This window comes from Eptatretus burgeri, chromosome 18 (assembly GCF_056783735.1).
Source record: "Eptatretus burgeri isolate ZD-2024b chromosome 18, Ebu_testis_v1, whole genome shotgun sequence".
NCBI classification, from domain to species: domain Eukaryota; kingdom Metazoa; phylum Chordata; class Myxini; order Myxiniformes; family Myxinidae; genus Eptatretus; species Eptatretus burgeri.
In genome coordinates, this window is record NC_140978.1 from 32,477,507 (window position 1) to 32,501,478 (window position 23,972).

General features: G+C 43.0%; 1 protein-coding gene across 1 annotated transcript in view; it reads right to left on the minus strand.

The window, feature by feature from the left end:
• Window positions 1–227: 227 nt before the first annotated feature.
• Window positions 228–23,972, minus strand: part of CRBN (cereblon) — a 65,284-nt gene continuing 41,539 nt past the window's right edge. The window contains exons 5-11 of the mRNA XM_085864231.1: window positions 21,947–22,070; window positions 19,734–19,799; window positions 10,640–10,724; window positions 7,811–7,926; window positions 2,486–2,547; window positions 2,067–2,198; window positions 228–959 (exon numbers count right to left, since the gene is read on the minus strand). Of these exons, the coding sequence (XP_085720357.1) occupies window positions 779–959; window positions 2,067–2,198; window positions 2,486–2,547; window positions 7,811–7,926; window positions 10,640–10,724; window positions 19,734–19,799; window positions 21,947–22,070 (766 nt within the window). The 3' untranslated portion in view covers window positions 228–778. The remainder of the gene's footprint in view (window positions 960–2,066; window positions 2,199–2,485; window positions 2,548–7,810; window positions 7,927–10,639; window positions 10,725–19,733; window positions 19,800–21,946; window positions 22,071–23,972) is intronic.

The window sequence follows — 23,972 nt, forward strand, 5'->3', positions numbered from 1 at the left end:
AAGACAGCTTAGAAAACAGTGTGCATTGCTGTAGATCATCCCTTCAGCCCACCAACCAGTGAGCGCAGTGTCTATACAGTGGTAAATACATCGTCCCTACAGGCCCAGTTACAGTGCCTTAATGGTTCCGAATAAAGATTGCTATGGTTATCCTCTGAAAGAATCGTATTTCCACCGACCCACCTCAGTGAGGAGGAATAAAAATAAATAAACAAACAAATAAAACAAATGGTTTCCGTTCCTTTACTGAACATGCTTGCACTCCAGGCATGCTTTACGGTCTGTTCGAAGCATGCACACAGCTGTACAGATTTACGATCTATGCCCACGCAGCCGAAGATTTTCCACAGGTAAAAGCACCATGAAAACTTTCTGTCGGAGGTTATATTGAGAGGGGGATTTGTGCTTTACAAGCGTTTCCGGTCACACGCCTTTTGTTAAACAAAGCCAGGTATCAATGACTGCCATTACAAGAATCATTTGTGGCCATTTATATGTTATGTACATGGATGGTTGAGTTGGGGGTGGGAAAGTGAGATGAGAAAAAGAAGGTTGACAAGAGGAGAAAATGTGAAATCAAACAGGATGGAGGGAGGGGGGGGGAGAAGCATGGAGCAAACTTTCCACCACTTGAGCGTACGTTGCAGGTAGATGACCCCGAGCAGTTGTTATAGATCCGAGAAAGAGTAAGCCGATAGATAACAGGATATTTGTTTTTCACAGCAGAGGAAGCATTGCGCACGGTTCGCAACATACATATGGAAATCCATTTGAAAGTTCACAAACACGGCTGCCATGAGGACGTTCCTTCTTCATCAACGTCACTTGGCATTCTGGGTCGGAGTGCAGAGCGGGATAGGCCCCAAAACTTGAGTGGCGTAAGCTCCTTGCATGTGGCCGAAAACTTCCAGCCGACGTGGTATCCACAGTGACGGCACCGTGCAATGGTCCAGGCATACCTGTTGTAAGATACAAACATCAAATTTACCTGCTAAATAAAGAAGAAAAATAGCACCTCAACTGTCAATGTGACAAAGCACCATGTGAGATGATCTGCGAGGCTATCGTAAGGTTTCTATTTCCATTGGCATCACACTACAAGCTTTAAGTATAATAATCTAAAGTCAAAAGTCAGGTGACCTTTTCTAAATACCTGATCGATGACCTTATGGAAATTGATTAGTCAACTATTTATACAACATCAATTTGGCTGTTTAATCTAACCGTAGCAGAAAGGGATTGCTGAACAACTTGCAAACAAAAGAAAAAGACAACGACAACAAACTTGTGACAAGAGAGAAATACTTGTGTCTGATGGAATAAACTCGCTTCAAAAGCAAGTCGGTTCCTCGTAACCAATGTATAATACAAATGCGGAACTCTGGAGGAAGGGGGTGACATGGTTCAACAAATGAGAAGGGGATTAACCACATGGATTAACGAGCGAGATCAAAGCACGATAAATGATCGTGATCTCAACGGGTGAAGAGACATTAGCACTGCGTGGTGAGACGCCATGATGGCATATTTCACATTGTGAGGTGCGGCATACCCATCGATGTTACGCTGTTCCTGCAAAGCACCAATCCAACTGTCTATACTCTGATAGTCAGGTCAGGAATCAAACCCGCAGAGTAGACGGTTCACAGTTAAATACGCTACCTCTGCACCTCCCTATAAAAAAACCAAATAATGTAACAATACAGAGTTCCCTTGCAAGGAATTTCAATGCAGGAAAAGGCCGTAAGGCACATCAAGCATTGTTTGTCCGTGATCTATCCTTTTTTTAATTACTCGATGCCAAGCAAGGAAGCAGCACGTATCATAATTAGTCTTTGATATGACACAGCCGGGATTCGAACCACCGACCTCTCAGACTCAGACTCACCTGGTATATGGAGTCAAATAATGACGTGAATTTCAAGGACATTTAGTCCATCTTTAGTGGAATGGCCATCAGGCTACGTGTTCAGTCCTGAATGATGGACTTCGTTTGTACTGCTGTATAACCGTTTGAGGCAAATACTTGTTTAACCAAAAATAGAACACAACATCATGTAAGTTACCCTGGAAACCAGCTGTACTGAGTGGACGGGCGGCCAGAAAGATTGACATTAGTGGTCTTGTGGACGGTGAGGGCCTCGTGCACATATCCATGAGGGTTCACGTAGGCCGCCATGGGTCCAGACCTCGAGAGGCTGGAAAACAAAAAGCCCAAGGTCGTTCAACGGTAAAGTCGTCTTATTCCACGGAAGCAATCAAAATTCTCTACCAAAGTCTCTCAATTGAAGTCTGCATTTCTCGGTGACTGGTTAAACAGAAAATACATTTTAAAAATAGCAATGTCTGACAAATTATGTGAAAATGTAATCCCATGCAATGTGAACTCCACTGAATCCACAAATTATTATGCTTTTTATCTATGTTCATAAAGATAGAAGAAACTCATAAAAACAAATAAAATCAAAATATTTTGCACTCACACCTGAAAATGTCACTCTGTGTTGTGATTTCAGACCTGCAGTTGTTGCAGCAAAGTGATGTGCACTGCACACACACAATCATGTCACAGCTGTTATAAACATCAACACCTTTATAATTAGGAACTGACAACACTTGGGAAACATTTCAACCAAGGAAAATCTCATATCCTCACTCTGTCTCTCCCAAAGGACCCTCTGGCAAACCTTCCAATCTACTTCCTTTAATCTCTTGAAGAAGTTCACAATCTCACTGACTGACTGGGCATCCTCCATTGTGCCAAGGTTTTCTTTCGCAAATCCAAACATGCAACATCCCACAAATATTTACTTTGCAGTTCGATGAAGTACTGCTCTCCCCTTTAGGCTGGCAGACTCGACCTCACGCCTTTCATCTTGATGCTGTGGAGACCAATATTCTCAAGAACATTGCCATCTCTAGGCCCATTACCTTCACATGGCAAGTTGGTGGCCTGTCTTCTTGTGCCTTATTTTTGGTCTTGCACCCTCTGCTCTTTCTGTGATTTTCCAGCCCCCCCCCGGCAACCCAACCCCAACGTTTCTCGAGGGGGCACACATCCTTCAATTAATCTACTTATAGTAACAATACCAAAAAACAGGCTCACAGTTCACCTCCACTGCTTTGATGCTCTTTTCTCCAACCTGCGGAACCAATTTCGACCCCTAAGCGCGCGCGCGCGCACGCACGCACGCACGCACGCACACACACACGCACACACACCCCTATCCTCATTAACCCTCCTCAATGCAACCCTTTCAAGGTAAATGTGTTCTCTCCCTCCACCCACATTTCCATTTTTAGTTTTCCATTCCTATTTTGTCCCCTTCTTGTTCTTTCTCCCCCATTCTTGTAATTTGAGCTTCGATCCAGCTTTAACAGCCCCACCCCCACCCCCATATCCTCCTCCCTCTATCATTGTTCCTCCACATGTCCTGCACTGCTGTTGCCACGTTTCCCTGGTTTCTAATGTGTTCTGTTCTATTCTGTTCTGTGTTCTAGCTCTTCCACGAGCTTGGACATTTGAACAAAAAAACAAAAACAAAATTAAGATTCTTTTTGGCAAACGGGTAAATACATATTGTTACGGCTGTGGAAATTCACATTACACCATAAAGGGTCCTGAAGTGAGATATCTCCATAGGTACATGTGTAGTTAGCCCAAACCCGTTGTATAGAGGGAATTTATGTGATCCATCCGGGCTGCTACGCTTTGAGTTAGTCGTTTTTCTTTCTCTATCTTTTATTTCAAACAAACAGAATCTCAACAACCACGCCATCCCCACCACAGCGCCAACCACACTACAACCACACCACCTCCACCATCTACGCTACCACATCTTCACCACTCGCCATTCAACAGGCCCCATGCGGTTACGATCTCCGCGGAGGAACAAACAAAAACCTACAACGGTGCTCGGTGGGCTTTTCCCACATGTTTCTCCCGTTTGAGTTCTCAGCACTCGGTTTGGGAGAGGTGCGATGCCAGCCGGGGGGTCAAAGGTGAGAAAAAGTGGGAGCCTCTTTTTGGGGGAATAATTCTCTGGCCCAGAGCCAAAAACTGACTCCCCCGGCCCCCGCACGCCCCTTTTCGGGAACCTTCTCGAAGGAAGGTGGAGCCGAAAACGGGGCGGAGGGAAGGGCGGAGCCCCGCGCTACAAAAGGCAGACAGGACGGACCTTGAGTTAGTTGGTCGAGAGTTGGTCTTCGGTTGGTCGAGGGTTGGTCTTCGGTTGGTTCGAGAGTCTGGTTTTCGAAGCTTCCGGTCTGCTTGTCTTGTCGAGGGAAGAGGTCCTGCACCCACGGCTTGGCGAGCGGCCCTGTCACGAAGGCACGGACGGGAGACACGGCAGCGCAGGTTGTGAGGTGGACCTGTGCGTCCGGACGGGGAGTGCCGGAGAGGGTTCGCCGGCCGCGAGAGAGGTCACAGCCAGGCGCGACCACGCTGACGGTCATGGGAGAGGGACTCACCAGCCACAGAAAGGGAAGTCACGACTTCCTTTCTTTTTCCTTTGCTTTTGTGTAAATGTTTGTTGGCGCCGTCCGTCAAGTTGAACTGTTTAAGTGTTGCCGTGTGTACGCGTATTTGGTTTTAACTCTTCCTTTGCTTTTTATGTGCATTTTTCTTTTGCTGTGGATACGTGCTTGTCTGTGTGTGTGAATAAACGTGCTTGTGTGAACTTGTTCCCCATTTCGCTGCGTCCTTTCCTTTGTTTGACTCTCCATCTTGCATCACGTAAGGGGTTCGTAGTGGGTTCAACATCCAGGTAATTAATCGGAACCGTCAAGGCCGACGATAACACTGCTCGGTTATCACTGTAGCACGGAACGGACCGTTTAAGCGGTTCGTGTCCGGAGTCGCCCTGTGGCGTGGTACGATCGCCCGGTCGACCGTTCGCGCAGGTACTTAGGTAGATGGAATTTGGCGAGCAACCCTATCCTGCGTGGGTGGGCAATTGGCACGATCGTGGTGAGGTTAAACCCACACCCGTGACTAGCTCCGGCGTTGTTCCGAGAGGGTCACGACTGAATTGTCTGTTCCGGTGGGCGACGTGCCGCGATTCGAGTTACGTGGCCGTTCGCACGCCGGCGGGCGCGAATTCGCAACAATATCATTACAACTGTCATTTGTCAAATTTAGCAAAAAAAAACATTTTTTTCATAATTAAAACATCATCAAAATTCCAACACTCATTCTTTCAAGTATTTGAACAATGCATCCAATCAAATGTCAACCAAGGCTGGGTAAACGAATGTGCCATGTTAAAATTAGTCTCAGCACCAATGTAATCAAGCAATCGGGATTATTATCAGTCTCGACTGAGAGTTAACTTGCTTACAATTTGGAACAAGGACAAATGTGTGCAAGAGCAGCGTCCTAAAGGTTTTGTCGGCTTAAAAAAAAAAAACAACAACTTCCGATATTTCGTCACATGCCTTGATTAAGCCAATAGCGAGACCCGTCATAATGTACTAACGTATTTACGATATATAATGTATTTACGAAATTACAATATGATAAATGGAATAATCTTTAAATAGTAACGTGAACTTTTCAAAACTTTAAAGCAAATGTCCGAATATATTTGAAAGTTCATGATAGATGCTCTCAAAAGGCACCATCAATGTGAGGATGTGTACATGTGCTTAGTATTTAAGGAGATCCGGATCTTGTATATACAAGAGCCGAGTCCGAGATGATAAGGCTTTGTCTTCACAAGAAGAAGAAGAAGAATGAGAAGAAGAAGAAGTAGAAGAAGAATGAGAAGAAGAAGAAGAAGAAGAAGAAGAAGAAGAACAATGCCGAGCTCTCTATGAGCAGCGTTCGCTACGCGAGACGCTGCTAAAAATGAGATCCCGAATTACTGAATAGTAAAGCACGGTTTTCGGGTGGGTGGCGATTCCATGGCCGTACAAAAGGAATTTTTTTTAAAATTAACACCGCAGGGGAAGTGTCAAACCCAAAAACAGGAGAAACCCTCTGAGTAAAAAAGCAAAGAAAGAAGAAAGGTAATAGTGATAATTAGATGAGATTGAGATGATCAATTCGTGATTTGAATTGTTGCAAGTTGATCGCAGTTGGGAAAACACCGCTGGGGAGGCTGTTGAAAAGAAAGATGGTGAAGGGAAAGAAAGGGATGGCATGGCATTTGATATGGAGGCAAGGGAGGGTAACGCAGAAAGGCTGATGAGTAGAAGATAAATGGGTGTTACGAACAGAATGAAGAGGATGAGGGAGAGAAACAGAGTTTGACAGAGCAACGACCGTGGTAATAGCAGTAGAAGAGACACAGGGAAGATACTGCTCAATGGTGAGCCAAAGTTGGACCGTTAATCAGTCGTGCAGCCTTGTCTTGGACACTATCCACAATACCGATGACTGACGGACGAGCACCACCCCCTACACGGCCACAGTGTTCCATCCCCCATTTGACTTGGGATTTGTGGACGGTGAGAAGCTGATGGGAGTTGAAGTATCATTTGTGATCTCTGAAGGCAGGTATTGTGAAACTAACAGATTAGTTTTTAAATAATTTCAAAAAATAATAATAATAATAATTGCTTTGAAAGCAGTGGACATCATATAATAAATAAATAAACAATTGCTTATTTAATTTACTTTTGTTTTATGAAATACTAGTAAAGGTGCCCGTCTTCGACGGTTTCACTGCCAACATATGGTAAAAGACAGATAGCATGAATGTATTTTAAACAATATATTATATCATTTTTATCCATTGATTTATGAGGATGTTAAAAATCACTGTTACGATCAAGGCTTGGGCTTGGACTTGGGGGGGATGCTTGCAACAGAATTTTCATCAGAGGAGTGACTCGAGGAGTCTTCATATTCGTGGTTATTATTGTCATCTGCCATCACGATCGAATTCTTTCTTGTGAGACGGTTGAAGAAGTACTTTTACGGCGCGGTAGACTCAAGGCTCACTGAAGCACTGAAGGCTCGAAGGCTATTTCTGTCGGTTCAAATTTCAAGGATCAAGCGGCCATTGTTGTTCAATTCAAGTTGGGTTGCCAGATTTCTATGTGTACGTGCTCAATCCCGCACCCACCCGGAAAAGACCCAAGTTCACTGTCAGTGGTCACCTCCACACTAAAACGATGATCATGATTTTGGGTTTAACCGTAACTGACCGGGCGATACTTTGTTGGCAGTTGGTCCGGCTGGGCAGCGGGTATCGGTCGATAAAAATTTCAAAACGGCGACCATGTATAAAAAAAGCAAAGAAATACTTTGTACTTAGTCAGAAAGTCATGGTTTTGTGAAGAAACTACGGCACATGGAAAGTGGAAATTCGTCAGGGATGAACTCAACTGTTTTCGCCCCAAATGGAGCGTGATTCTGAGCCGAACTCATCTAAGTGGTCCTATAAAAAATGGGAAACATTTTTATTTATTTTTTGTGCAATAATTCCTCCCATTTTGCAAATGGAGTTTTTGAACTGTTTAACTACCATAATCATCAAAACGAATTTTGAGGGGCCTCTTAAGGAAGACAATAATATCACTACTATATATGTCAAAGCTTGTTTCATTTCATGCAGTAACAAAAATCTGATGGTGGAACAAAAAAAGGGGCATGCCGAAATATTAATATAGATTCACCTGCGAATTGATAAATTAAAGGTTAGCTTTGAGGTATGCGTACTCACCTCAGCTCTCAAGCCTGGGTTTGAATGTCAAACCGGTTAGGGTTAGGGTTCTCATATAAAATCCTCAAAGGTGACACCGTTCATCTTTGAAACAACAATAATAACCAAAAGGACCAACAATAATAACCATCCTCATTCACCTTCTCGAGGATGTCAAGTTCACATCGTAATCGTTTTACAGCACTCGCAACGCGAAGCAGCTGCAGTCTTAGTCTATCATCGATGGGTAGACACGAGGCAACCCAGTAAGAGAAATCTGCAGAGGAGACACGAACAGTGTTACATCATTTGTACAGTCCACGGTTGTTCGCTACAAAAGTGTACTTGCATCGTATACTCGATATAAGAATTCTGCTTTCACTCGTAGGATTCTTGAGGCAAAAGCACAATAACACAAATTTCCTGACAAGGAACATTGGCGTGGAAAGAGGCCATTTGGCCCATCAAAGCCTGCGCTATTATAACCAACCTAAGGTTGTTTGGCCATGCTCTATACTTTTAAATACTGAGCGACGAGCAAGGAAGTAGCACACACCATTCCTTCGTACGACTCGGTCGGGGTTCAAACTGCCACCCTCCCAGATTCAGAGTAGACGCTCCAACCATTACGCAACCGAAGCTTACTCTTGCGAAGGTCACCATGCATCTTTATCGTTGGAACAATTAGCCCAAATTGCCTCCAGATGAAAGTCCACTTCCTCAAACAGCACACACTGCTGGCGTAACGAGGACATTTATCGTCAAATCCCAATAAACTATGGAATGACCTTGAACTCAACTCAAAAGAGATCACGTCACAGAAGGGATTTTATACAATCATAAAATATCTACTTGTACATTTGATCTTATATTACATTTTAATCTGCAGAAGAATGATATTCCCTCCTTTACTCAAGATGTGGCTTGCATTCAAGCAAGTCAGTGTAATTATGTTCATATGGTTCAAGCGAATGTGATCACATGGACGAGATATCGACTTTTCTAACAGATGGCTAAGAGGGAGTTTTTTTTATGCTGCATAACAAAGGTTTATTCAGAAGTATACAGAGCTCACTGAAAAGAAAAGGGGGGAAATGTGTGTGTGTGTATGTGTATATATGTATATCTATATATATATATATATATATATATATATATATATATATATATATATATATATATATATATATATATATATATATATACACACAATTTAAAATAAATAAATAAATAAATCGTTTCCCTGGAGGACTTATGGCCATGAAAGCAGTCTTTTGTTTTTGGAAAAGTCAATAGGCACAAGTAACAAACGACAACAAATTGACACACCAATGACATACCATGTGATGTACTCTGCTACCAAGTGTCTTATGATGGAGGAAATGCCCTATCAACGCATGTAATCATCTTCACCACCAAAGGTGGACAGAGGTTGTTTTTCACCCATCTTTCGGTGAACAGGGCATTTCAAAAAATTATGGATGGATGCGGACGAAACTTGCTGGACAGGTTGGGTGTGCGCCAAAGACCAATTGATTTGATTTTGGTGAAGATTCAGATCCAGATACAATCATTTTAAAAGTGATTCTTCAACACTGAGGGATGATATCTCAAGCAGTTAATGGACAAATTTGGACGAAACTTGGTGGATGAATTGGTTTGGTGACAAGAACAAGCCAATTAGATTTTGGTTATGGCCTATCATTGGGATACAAAACAAACTGTTCAGCTTGGCAGAGGTATGCGCTCCACTGAGTGCCATGCAGGTTGATGCTCGGTTCACCTTGTTGCATTTAGGAACTAGAGGGGGAGCACTCGGGAGAGTGCAAAACCTCCGCCGCCAATACGGCTGGGTCACTCAAGTGAACCTTATATCTTATTCATTAAATATGTCAACAGTGCTGACAGTTTGTTCTCCAACATTTGTTTTGGGGGGGAGGGGGAGGGGGGGTTGGAAATCACTTAAAACATATAGAAATGCAAGAAAAAGAAATCGAAATTTTGTTGAAAAAAAAGTTGAAAAAAAAAATTTTTTTCGAACAATTTTTTTTTGGGGGGGAGTGGGGGTTGAAAATCACTTAAAACATGTAGAAATGCAAAAAAAAAAATTTTTTTTTCTCTAACAATTTTTTGGGGGGGTTGGAAATCACTTAAAACATGTAGAAATGCAAAAAAAAAAATTTTTCTCTTAATTTTTTTGGGGGGAGGGGGGGTTGGAAATCACTTAAAACATGTAGAAATGCAAAAAAAAAAATTTTTCTCTAACAATTTTTTTTTGGGGGGGGGACCAAGTCCAAAATCTAATCGATGATCCTTGGACCATACCTAACCCCCCCACCAAATTTTGTTGAAATCCGTCGAGAAGTTTTTCCGTAATATTGTTCACAAACAAACAAACAGAAAGGGGTGAAAATAGTAACCTCCGATCTTCGATGGCGGAGGTTAATTATAATTAGGAGACCTTCAAGTTTGAACAGCTGAGATGCGTGGTATCGGTTGGCCATTATGGTCATATAACATTGTTGACAATGAACTATCTCATGGAGAATGTGATCATACATCCCACATCTTAGCGGGATCCTCCCCATCCTACCAGAACAACCCGTGGGTGCATTGCAAACATCACGTGGGCACTCTGACACAAACAATATGTACGAGGTACCATGGTCTGGAAATCCTGCTACATCATAAACTGCAAACTTGGAGACATTCCTGCAATATATCACCCATGTCTTCCACAACCTGTAGATAATCTTCTTTTTTTAAACACAAGCCACTTCCTTCTAATGTCCTGCAGGGTACAGTGTATGCCATGAAGTAATTTAATGCCATCATGGCATAATAATCTGAATTAAAGTAAAATGTACAATTCAAGCTTGCGTCTCATTGTACGAAGAAACCCTGTTTTTTAAACTGCCAGGCCACGTGCGGGCTGCCTTTGTTTCCACAAGTTGGTGGAAGCCGAAGCTACCTTCCGGTGCGCTGCTCACCAATAGGGTTGTGTGGGAGAAAATCGTCATGGAGCTTTTGGTCCCACTGACGCAAGTGTCTCGTTATCTTGCCCATCAGGGTGTCCTGCACCAGAGGAGTAAAAAAAAACAACAATAATAATAATTTTTTAAAATGCTCAAAGACAAGAATTTGCATCACGTGTTATCAATGCAGTTGTCGTCAATCCGCTGCACTATGTGCCCTGAGACTTTCGTCTCATCACCACTACATGCCTGGTGTGTGCTTAATGGTTAAGGTGGTGGGCTTGAGATCCTCGGATCCTGAGTACAAATCCCACTCCACTGTTGAATTAATACCAGGTGGGGTTGACTCAGCCTGTCATCCTTCTGAGGTTGGCAAAATGAGTGCCAGCATGCTGGTATCCTGTGTCGGAGTGGCGACCTGTCCAGGATTGTGTGCAATAGCCAAGGAGACTGCTTAGGCAGCACCAATGCTCTGCACAGAGTATGGTCCCGATGGATGGATGGATGGATGGATGACCCCTTTATTTCAAAATATTCTTCTGCATGCTCTTTACACCTCACACTGCATGAATTAGCCAACCTCACTGTGTATCGTGATGGCCATCAGATCAATCCCCAAAAGAAGAATGGTATATTACTTCCATATCTCAACATATTTTCTAACTTCCTCTTTCTAATCTTAGTTTTGCCTTTGCTTCTTTATACTTTTTGCCAGTTTTAACCTCCTTGCTTCCATGGTGTCCTTTAGCCTTTTAAAAAGTATCCCATAAACCAGTTTTTTTGGATTCATTTTATTAAATGAACCGTCAAGACGGAAGGAAACATTACTGCTCAGCAATGTCCATCAACCAAACTTTAATAAAAATTAATACAACCAATGCTCACTGCCCATTTGAGTGGTGGCCCTCTACATACACAGTTGTTACAAACAGGCCGCATTCAAAGATGGTCCCGACAATGTTAAGATTTCCTAACACGTTTTGCTGTAATTGCTCTGGCTGATTATCACGATCATTAAACTAATTGACCTCCAAGAGTCACCCAGGCCTGGCCGTACATGCCTGTGCAGAGACTCGAGTCATTACCGCGAACAACGACTGGTATCGAAAGTTAATTAAGTCACAGGTGAAGGTCATTTTGGCCAAACATTCTTGAGCCTTACCCACACCCAAGCATTGCGACCAGGTAGAGTGCCAATTATACTGCTACAGGAAATTTGGAGAAAGTAATGGCACACAGTTACCTGCTCTTTTCAAAATATATCATGCATTCTTTAACATCCGTTACGTAAGTGCGGACACAACGGCTGGTCCTCTTCCCAACAAGTGGACTGCAAGGTGGAACACCCCTTGCTGGATCAAAAACAGAGGGTATTTGTACGTCAAGCCTGACAGTGATAATTAATCAAACCCAGATTACACTAGCCAGGCCTATTTACCTCCACACCTCCACCACCTAAGGTAGACATGTCATGTTTTCACCCGTTTGCTGGTTTGTGAGCAGGATATCTCAAAACGTTACAGACGGATTAGGAGGAAACTTGGTGGACAATTTTGGTGTGTGACGAGGACAAATTGGTTAGATTTCAGTGAAGAACTGGAACCGATATTTTTTTTTAAGTGATTCTTCACCATTGAGAGATGGGGCCAGAAATGATTGGGCACCACATCTCAAAAAGTTATGAACGGATTCAGACAAACCTTGGTGGACAGGTTGAGCGTTTGACGAGGATGAATTGGTTCACTTTCGGTGAAGATCCAGATCCGAATACGAGAACTTTTTTTATTCTTCAAATGATTCCTCACCATTGATATTTCAGGACAAAAACGATATATAGCACGATGCATCAAAGCGTTGTCAACGGATGATAAAACTTGGTGGATGAGTTACCCTAACAAGCTAATTCGATTTTGGGCAAAGTTCGGATGCAGATTGAGCCCATCAGTGGGAAACAAAACGTAAACTGTAAACCGTTCAGCCTGGTAGAGGTGTGCACGAGTGCCATTCTAGTTTATTTACTGCTTTGTGTTAATTTCTATAATTTCTTTTTATTGCTTTGCGTTTAGTTTTCTTTCTCCTTTCTGTTGTTCTGTAATGGCACGCAATTTAGCTTCATGGCCACCAAGTGAAATTTTAAATAAACCATCCATCTATCTATCCATCCATCCATCCATGCTACCGACCATCCTGCTGATATCACTGTACCCCTCGATGCCTGCATTGCTTCCAAGTACTAATTTAAATCCAATAAACCTATATATTAACTGTTCCTGCTACTAGCACCTTCCCTGAGAGACCATTCCATGGTTAACAACAGAACTATGCATGTAAAAAAAAGTCTACCTTGCTTAAAACTCTGATAACCCTCTTCTTCTTCTTCTCGCTCCAACTAGATCTGTCACTGTGATTCTGTCATTGTCAATCTGGTTTAAAAAAGATAAAATAAAATAGAAACAAAAAAAATTTCTGCTTCTATTCTTTCTAAAACCTTCATTGGCTTAATTATTTATATAAATTCCCTCATAATTACCAACTTTATAATTATACAAAGTAAAAGTCCTGCCCCTCTCAGTCAATGCTTAATCTACCTAACCTCTGAACTCTGGATTCCTTTCAGAGCCTCTTGCTGAACCTGAAAACAAGAAGTACACAACATGCTTACTGAAGATGCAATTCCAGCCATCATACTCATCAATTGGGACCATACCCTGTACAGAGCGTTGGTGCTGCCGAAGTAGTCTCCTGGGCTATTGGGCACAATCTTGGATGGGTCACCACTCCGACGCAGGATACTCAAATGGCTAAATCATCCCAGCAAGTTGGTACTCATTTTGCCGAACTCGGAAGGATGACAGGCTGAGTCAACCCCACCTGGTGTTAATTCAACGAGTGGATTTGAACTCGGGACCCTTGAATCCCAAGCCCACCACCCTAACCATTAAGCCAACACCAGGTATAATACCAGCCAGCCATATCTCAAAATCCATCAGAAAATAAACACTGAATCAGAAACAAACAACCTCCTCTATTACTGCTGCCACCCTTAACTTCTTATTTTCAATTCTCTTTCACCACTGAAGGCATCACTTAGTGGAGCGGTCGAGGCCAAAAAAAGGGCCTTATTTAAGGAGTTACCCCTCCACGCTTTAGAACAAGGCAGATTAGGTATCGTTGGATTCTTTAGGATGTCTACTTTATGAAAAACTATGTTTTACAGTCAGATTCTAATTAAAACATGGCCATTTAACCCATAAAAAATTGAGCATTATGGAATGTCTTAATAATTGTTATTTTGGCACTTACAAAGATTGAAAACTTGGTAACATCACATTAATTCCTTTCTGCCAAGTACACTCTCACAATATTTGGGGTTGATGAATTAGGGGTTAACCCACTTCAGCTGGCCCAAAATAGCCCACAATTGGGAAGTTTTAACACACTATTTACACCATCATGTCCGTATCATCTCCGACTTCATCTCCATTTGCCACCTCACTTATCTCCGGCCGATTCTCACATTCTCCACCACAGGAACAAATGTCAATGCACTCAAGTCCAGCAATGACACACTGGCATTTCTGTCCGCGACAACCTTTGTCAGTGCAGTACAAATGAGTTAGGTCTCTAACCTCTGCTGGTGCCGATTCATTCTGGTACATTGTTGGACGCAGTTCATCCTTTGCATTCACATGCCAACCATGGCCAACTGGGTTTCTGCTCTCAGGTTTTGCGACGTGACTCTGACACCACACTGCTACTTGGTATTGGGCCCGCAATACATGTTGTTCGAAGGCATCATCTGTTGGTGGCAGTATCGATGCGGGCTTATCAGTGGTGATGGTGAGTACGAAACGAAGCTCATTCAGTGAACTGAGATTTTTAGTTTTTTTACCATGCATGAGAAGGATAAATCGCCTTGCGGTATCTAAGAAAGTAGGCACATCCTGGTATGCTTCCAGGCCCTGTAAGGCATCTGAATTTTTGGTGAGAGCTGAATTTGCCGTTAGCTTTCCAAGTCTGTATAGAGCACTTGTCATGTCACATCCTGACAGAGCATGCACTGCTGGTAAGGACTTGCATGCTGCTTTGCCGAGTTTGGTACTGATATGGTGAACAGGTATGAATCGTTCCTTTGAGACGAATTTCCCTGAGTGCCCAGCATGCACATATACTTCTTCGGCCAGTGCTCTCCTACTCCAGTAATACACCAACAAGACCAGGACATCCGTGTCGTCACACCGAATGATTATCCTTGGATGGTCTCTCGATAACATGATTGCATGCAATACCAGACGAGTGTCCGCCTCCTCTTGTGTGCTGTACAACCCCTCAAGACTGGACGCACCCACTTCATTCAGAACTTTGACCACTTCTCCATCTTCAAATCCACCTGCCAGTACTACCGATTTATCTGCAGGCAGGAGATCTTGTCCATTGTCGCAGATGTACTGACAGATGAATGAAGCGAGACTAGCCTTGTTGGTACTGGTTTTGAGGAAGTTCCTGTAGTTCGGGACGTCCCTGTTCCTGTGTATCTGGTAGTTGAATCCGGAATCCATCATTCCTCGTCTGTGTCGTTCAGTCGAATTATTTGAATGTTCTCTGTCGTACCGGTCAAAGACCAACGTCACAACGTCAATGGAAGGATCCATGTCACTATTCTTCAGAAGATGCACAGTTCGGTTCAGAACCACCTTTCGAGGTTCATTGAAAGTCTTCAAATGATTCTCGTTCAGGGCCTGACACATTGCCATGCCATCAATGAGGTATGCAGCAGACTGCGATGACGTCGGGGAATTCTGACTAGGAAGGACAAGAATTTCATCCATATTTGCTTCCAGCTTTTTGGCAAGATCTGCTTTGTTGGTTTTCCTCATCGAACCATCGTCGTGGAACATTGAAAGGCGGAACAGCTGCTAGTTCGTAGGAGAGGACCTTGCGCATATCCACGTCACGGTTCTTTGACACTGCAAGCAGTCTTCTGAAGAGTACCTCCGTATAGATCATTATCTTCCTATCCTCATCACTAGGAAGACACTTCCTCATAGCAGAAAACGTTTTGACTACTGTCTTGGGGATTGGATCCCAGAAATTCCTCTTCTTTTCATCCCCAAGCATTTCTTTCCTGAACTGATTGAACATTTCCCGACCCTTTTGTGGCACTCCATTCATCGACTTCTTCTGATGCCACCTGACCTTTAGTTATATTAACTAGGGAGGTTGCCACACTTTCTAGGTCAAATGGATCTTGGCATTGTTCCTTGATGTATTCCTTGATGACTTTAACATCATTCTGTCCTTGGTCACTCGAGCACGTCCAAGTTCTTCATGTGTATTCTTAGACTTGGTAGGTATACACATTTCTTTGAATCGTTCCACGTATTCCCCGGTTATGTGGCGGGTCAGCAGCCAGCGAACTAAGGCTCCTTTCCTCATTGTGTAACCGATGACACCACCTTGGCTTTTAGCCTCACGAGTGATACTCTGTTCGAGAGCTTCATCCGTAGGAACGCAGTTGAAAGTCCTTTCTGAGCGTTTCACAACGAAACCACCTTCTGACATGTGCTGAAACATTCGTGGAGCTGACACCTCCGAGTGAGGCATTTCCGCAACATAGACTGGGGTGTATCGTGTATAGTTGATGCGGCCTGCCAGGAAGAAGTACGGTATGACTTCAAGGACGGCGGTAAGGTGCATTGCAAAATCAGCCTCACGGTCTGCCCGAAGTAACTTCAAGAGGGTGGCACCAGCATCCAGAAAGCTAATCCAGTTACGGAATGTTGCTGATTGTTCTCTTCCTGTGTCTTTGAACTTCTTCATTGTACTGAGAAGAAAGGATGACAAGCGCATTTCAATCTCCTGACACACAGCAGTGCAGGCTTCTGGGGATTGCATTTTGAAGTTATTCTCTAGATCTGCAATGAAGTGTGTGGTCTCATCATCCAACCAGGGCAACTTGTTTTTCATTGCAAAGGTTTCGGCAGCTGATAGAAACAAGTGAAACAGTGCTTCGTGTACCAGTCTGATTCCTCTTAGACCTCTGTCATACTGCTTCCCTTGCAACATCAAACTCACGGACGCATCAGCATACACTTCAGGTACTGTCAGCATGTTGTGGAGACCACCATCGCTAAACAGCTTCCCTATACTCGCTATGAAAGCTATAGTGAGATGCATCCCACCAAGCCTCATCGTCACTCGACCAGCCAAGGGATCTGACTCAGTCCAGAGAATCTGTTCAGCCTTGCTATATATTGCCAGGTCAGCAATGACCAGAACATGTTCTTGTCCCAATGCAGTTGCAATTTCAACCAATTTGAGCAAAGTCATGTAGATCGTAGAGAAGTCAGAGGGTGGCGCATTAATGAATGAGAGATACCATATTCGAGACAGTGGAATTTCTCTCTCGCTAACTAGAGAATTGAATCCACCCCAAGCCGGAACATGTGAGGTTTCAGGGGCACTTGCACGGGCCATTTCCCAAATCACGTCTTTTCGTACCACATCGCAAACAGACTTATCCAGTTATTTGACTTCCCATTTCACACATGGTTCTGGTTTAGTATGGGGTTTGTTGTGGTGTTTGATTTCATCCTCATCACAGCTCTGTGCATCTAGGGTTTTTAGGTTTCATCTTGGAATGCAAGGTGTTTCTTCTGGCCAAGGGGACCTTTGATACAACACCACAGCCATTGAATGTGTAGTGTTCTTTCCATCTATTGTCTGTTCATTTTGATCGAAATTGTCAATTGCGGCATCGACAGTGTCCTTAATAACATTCTCAGGATCATAGACAGAAATGTCACGTGGTATATGAACGTCAGACTTGGTTGACAGCTGGTCCAAAGCAATGGCAGTGAGGAATCTACACACTTAATCATAAGATATGCTGTGTCCAAGAGAGGACAGGTCATCTATCAGTTCTCGACTACCATGGTCGTGGTGCAGCTTGACACCTAAACCAAATGTTATTGGGGTATGGATTTTACAAACTAGAGAAATCATGTTGTGACATATTGCAAGAACTCTCATTTCAATGTTTCCCATGTCAGTCTCAGATTCATAGCTTGTAGCACTGTCAGTCTTTCTTTGAAGTACACAATGCAATGAAATCATACAAACGATTTGGAACAAAGTCCTTGCACTTTTTTGTCTCCATATTTCCACTAGAATCATAACGATCAGATTGAAATGTAATGTCACCGATACATTTCCTGATGATACCAGCTGCCTAATGCAAGACAACAGTGTCCTCTTCTGAATCGACATCATCAGAGGATTCGAGTTCACATTCACCAATTTCATTTACATGCAGTTGTAGCCTCACAACGTGTTTCAAGGCCTCGGCAACTGTGATATCCCCTGAGCATACAAGATCAGACTTCCCAGGCTGGACAATGAATGAAATCCTGTCTCCGAAATGCTTCTGTAATTTCTCCTTCAATCTCCATGTAGTACAAGACTCATTGGTTTGAGAGTTGACCTCTGCTGATATAGCGACCAATCATTCATTCAGGACAGACACGGTTGTGATAGAGATGGTTTTGGACAGGACAGTCTCTTCAATCTCCTTACACAAACTTTTGAAGGCACACGCATTGTCAGATTTATCAACCTTAGCCCGAGCACTGGCAGCTTTAATGGTTAAGCGAGATGTAATGCGAATAGCAAGAGCGATGATATTTTGCATCAATTGCAAACAAGTCAGTGTTTGACAGCATTCGCATTTGAATCTCATCGTCGCTTCTCTGAATGGCTGCATTAAGCACTCTTTGCCGTGTGGTGTTCCCCGTCCCAGTTGAGATGTTCGACAGTTTCTCCTTCCAGCTATGCGATTTCCCACATATGAAACAGCCTGATCGAATGTCAAATTGCGACGCGTCATATCGCCGGAGACGAGACGGTCCGACCGTAGGGCCACTACCTGTTGCGCCATCGTCAGTGACACCGTCAGCACATGAACCAGTGTTTCTTTCGGCTATCTGGATATTTCTCTTGTTCGTATAATTTGCTCTGCACTTTTGGTGGAATTTTATAAGTCTCTCCTTTTAGGATGTTGTTTTTCACTGGAAACAGCCGATCATAGACACCATCTTTACGAAGTTCGGCAGCTTTCAGAATGGATTTCAATCCTTCGACTGTAGGATTCTGGACAACTGGGTTATCAGCTTGGATTTTGGATAATGAAGTCTCACAAAATACGCAGCATTCGAAAAGACTCGTTCTTCTCCTCTTCTGAGGGGGTTCTTCTGGTGGTTCCATACTTTCTTGAACCTGCAAGGAAAACGTTTGAGGTCACACACACACATACACAATTAGAAAGTGATAAAGTAACAATGAATGTAACGTTTTGCGCAAGGGTTTCTTTGTATAACTGAAGACAAAGTACGAGTCTGTGTTCGTTATTGATCCAAAAGACGCTACGAGTAATTATTACGGCAGCAGTACATCTATCAAGTTGTACCCTTTAAAGCTACGTAAGTGTGCAGTTACAATGAGAAATTAAGGAGAAATCCAAAAATTATGGATTTTTATTTTTTGCAAACAGGGGGTTAATTAACCATGTTAGTATTAAAATATGCAAATCAAACATCAATATTCATAGAGTTGACATCCATACAAATCAAATGAGACTAGATTTGTTTTGTTCTAATGTGGGGGAGGGGTACTGCATCAAATCTTTGGACTCAAAAATGGCAAAAAAAAAAATTGGTAAAACCCCTAATTTTGGGGTATTTGGGGGTCCAAAACACCATTAAAGTGGATTTCAACCCCAAATATTGTGAGAATGTACTTGGCAGAAAGGAATTAATGGGATGTTACCAAGTTTTCAATCTTTGTAAGTGCCAAAATAGCAATTATTAAGATATTTCAAAATTCTCAATTTTTATGCATCTTATGGGTTAAATGGCCATGTTTTAATTAGAATCTGACTATAAAACATCGTTTTTCACAAAGTAGACATCCTAACGAATCCAACGATACCTAATTTGCCTTGTTCTAAAGTCTGGAGGGGTCAAGCTAAATTTTTGGCTCTTGGCCCCTCCACTATATCTGCAAATGATATTGTCTACAATCAAAGATGTCAAACAGAAATAGTTGCACTTACGGCATCGTACAATGCGTACAGCCAACTCGGCCAATAAGTGATGCAGGCACAGCAAAATTTCCTCTGCTGCAAAGGTGGAACAGAGGGAGTGATTTGGGGGTTGGGAGGGGGTGGGGGAAGAGGCAAATAAGAAGTTGAATGATAAGGGGAAAGAAGAAAACAAAGCATTCAAGACATGACGCAACTGGAACAACAACGTAATCTTCAAAGTATCGGCGATGTTTACATTAGCAGACATGTTCACAAACAGATCAGGGTGCTGATGGCAAGATTAGTTTCTGAAGATGATCCAAAAGGTTTATCGATCGAGTCAAGGTGGATCAGCATTCGTGGTCATGCGGTGAAACATTTAGAACTCGGGTCCGTATCAAAAAAGGTTATAACCATGGTAAGGTAAGATTGGTAAACTTCAAAGGTATTGTCGCGTCCGAGTACCCATTAATGTGGAATTACTCAGAGCCAGGACCTTACGTCCAGAGAGATGGTCCAAGCTGTATTTAAAAAGGTACTACGTTCAATATTACCTTACTTTTATCATTCCCCAAGGTCGCCCAAATGAGCTGAAACGACAGCAAACAAAAAAGGAAAGCAAATGGCTGACACACACTTTCTTACCTTTTAAAGGATTTATTTTTTAACAATGAAAAGCACATGGAAGAGGGTCAACAAGACGCTACAATAACAGAACAAACCATGCGAGTCATACAGACACAAAAAGGAGATTTGCCCACAAACTTGTATACAATGAGAAGAAATAAAAGCTCAAATCCTCACCCACGAGAGGCCACAAATTGCACTTATATGACGACACAATAATGCAGGCGGGACTTCCCTTTTCTCTACGATGCGCAGGGTGAATACAGGGCTCAATAGTGTCCACTTTCGAGACGAGGAAGGAAAGGAGAACCAGTAAGGAGCAGGGCTGGTGATGGGTAGACCTTCAACTTGGCCAAGTGGTGCCCTTTTCTCCTTTTTCTTCCAGGCACTCCAAAACCGCAGGGTGATCCCAGCTTGGGTCAATTACCCATGAGGCATCTCCTCCAAGCAAGGTCTCCATCATCACACATGAGCCTCTCTTGGTTGAGTCTCCGCTGGACATTCTCTGGTGGACTCTCTCATCTCCACCCCCATGCATACGAGTTGACCGAGCTTCTACCCTTCTTCCTCGGCGGAGTTTTTTTTCCCGGGTCCCAACCAAGGGGGCGGCACCGATAAAAAATAAACGTACATCTTTTCTTCTGAGCTCGACAGCCCACTGCACCACAATGACTGGCACAAACAGGCCAGATAGATCGGAATCTGCCTTGTTGCACTCCTGTGACACATGTGCCTCTGCTATAATACGTCCACACAGAGCCCCACCAACAAACAAGAGGTTTCGCAAATACATAATATCCACCCTGTCTATAAATTACATATGCTGCTGCCTCAGTCACGTGCAACAAGCGACTTGCTCCAACAGATCCGTTACATGGCAATGTAACCTATATGGAACTCACGGACCATACTACGCTTACCAGTCCAACTATGGATCCCTCCTCATTTTCCAGGTAACAGTCTATTTTGAAGGAAAGAGCTAAAATACTGTATGTTTGGAATATTAATGTGAGAGAATACTAAAAGCAGAAGAAAAGTCTTTGAAGATGACAGGAAAAAAATATATACCATCAGAGATGGGGAATCCCCCACCATTGAATGAAAAAGGTCTACATATTCCAGATAATGAGGGAGGTGAATTGGAAACAAGACACCATTTGGTCATCATCTCGAAAAAGTTCCCCAGGGGTAAGGAACGTAGTAACCAAAAATAAATTGAAATCAGATAAGCGGTTTTCCATTTATTACAAAAAGCTTTTTTTTCCAAGATGGCCGCCCCAGTCGGCCATCTTGAATCCGGCCATGCCCAAAATCAATAGGGTTCTTCCTTTTCAGGTGGTACATGTTGTGACCCAAATTTCAAATCGATATGGTGAACAGTTAATGAGTCATCGCACTCACAGCTATAAATGTTGACGCCCGGACAGATGGAAGGACAGCCGGACGACCTGGGTGACAACAATATCCCCCTTCCGCCACGCGGCAGGGGATAAAAAAAAGGAAGGAGGAAGTAGCCAAGCAATAAATCATGCGAACAATTAGGTTTGTTATTCCTCTATTGTTGCACACTTTCTCCCTGAGTATACAGCCTGCAAGACTGTGCAACGCATACTTACTCTATACAAGGAGTGAGGCTTGCTCGAGGTACAAGAAAATCCACGTAGAGAAGCACAGCTAATCGAGGAGAGGCACGGTGATTGCAGCTGCTCCGGCAGAATTTGCACCTTGGCTACCTTGTTCCTACAGAAATAGCATTCCAAAGATATAAAGGACAGGCAGCATGTTTCTATATAATACCCTTGTACCCATTACAATCATAATGTCCTCAAATATGTGTGTGTGTGTGTATATATATATATATATATATATATATATATATATATATATATATATATATATATATATATATATATATATATATATATATATATATATATATACATATACAGTAATACCTTGACATACGAGTGCACTAACTTACGAGTATTCCGAGTTACGAGCCGTTGCTCGGATGATTTTTTGCTTTGCGTTACGAGTCTAGATCCGAGTTACGAGTGGAGAGAGCTTTGAGACGCGCGCAGCCGAGCAAGCGAACAAGCGCATCTCCCACCACTCACTCGTTCATTTCTCTTGGTTATCTCGTTGAGTAGGGTCATTAAGCAATTAATTACAATAAAGGGTCGTTACACTTAATTGTAGCAATTAAGTGTAACAGCAAAGAGAATTAAAAAAATAAAATGTAAAAAAAAAATTGTAGCAATTAAGTTTAGCGATAAAGTGAATAAAAAAAAATAAAAAAATTGTATTAATTACGTCTAGCGATAACATGTGATGAGACCTTCAAATCTCCTCTGCCACCACTGCCACCACCTCCACCTTCCGTAAGCCGAAGTCGTCTCATCTCCAAGGTAAATACACTTTATAAAACCAGTTTATTTATTTATATTCTATTTTACTATCTTTGTATTATGTTTTGTATTAATTATAAATACATTTCTCATTGTTAAAACTACGTAACAAAGAAATTAGGGTGTTTTTTGGGGGGCTGGAACTGATTAATGGTATTTTAAATAATTTCAATTGGGAATATTGTTTTGATATACGAGCAAACCGAGTTACGAGCTCGGTCACAGAAATAATTAAACTCGTATGTCAAGGTATTACTGTATTGTAGTTTCCCGTCCGTCGGCGTGTGGGCAACCGCTTTTAGCCAATGACGGCCGCTCTCGCTCACCGAACGGGCAAACCTAGTCGCAGCTTTCGGAACAATGCCGAAATCCAGCTACGGGTGTGTTTTAATCACACCACAGCCTTGTCAATACTCTACCCGCGCTACAGGTTACGATCGCCGAAAGGTCGATTTACCTAATTAATCGCGCGGGCAGACTACCGAGAGATTGTACCTCGACGGAACTCGTACGGAAACGAGCCGCTTAAGCAGCTCGCTCCGGTTGCGATTGCCGAGCGGATTATCGCCAAGCCCGTCGGACCCGATTCTCTTATCGGTTTATTAAGAACCAACTATATTCTGAACTTCATAATGGCAGTTCAATCGAGGGAAAGGATGCAACAAACAGGTCAACATTCACACAAGGACATTTATTATTATAGCACGTATGCAGGCATGCACGCATACAATTAGGCGAGGCAAATATGCATGCAAATATTCAAGGCAAACACGCATGCATTTATGCAAGGCAAAGAAAAGCAATGCAATCAACAAAAGCACGACAAGAAGCACTACAACCGTTGGTCTATTTATTATGTACAATTACTTATTAACAGTTCTACTTAACGGACTCGGCACCACAACATTCATTCAAAGAAAACCCCAGGAAAGAAAAGGGCAAGAACTGGACCTCGTGGATCTTCATAGTTCACGGAGCTGTGAAGACCGCAAGAGCTCCGAGAGAGGCCGGGTTGGTTACCTGTCACCTTCGTGGTGACTCGCTGGGCGCTCCTCGGCATCCCGTCCACACGGCAGCTGGCCTGACCGTGGCTCGGCCCAGGCCTCGTCATGCGGCCTGGTCGATCGGGCCTAGTCGACAACGCCTCAGAGGAATGAACGGGCCTTTGCTCTTTTAGAGTTGATGCTCTCTTAAGAGTCCGCCCGTTCCTCAGCATCGTTCAGACTGTCCTGGG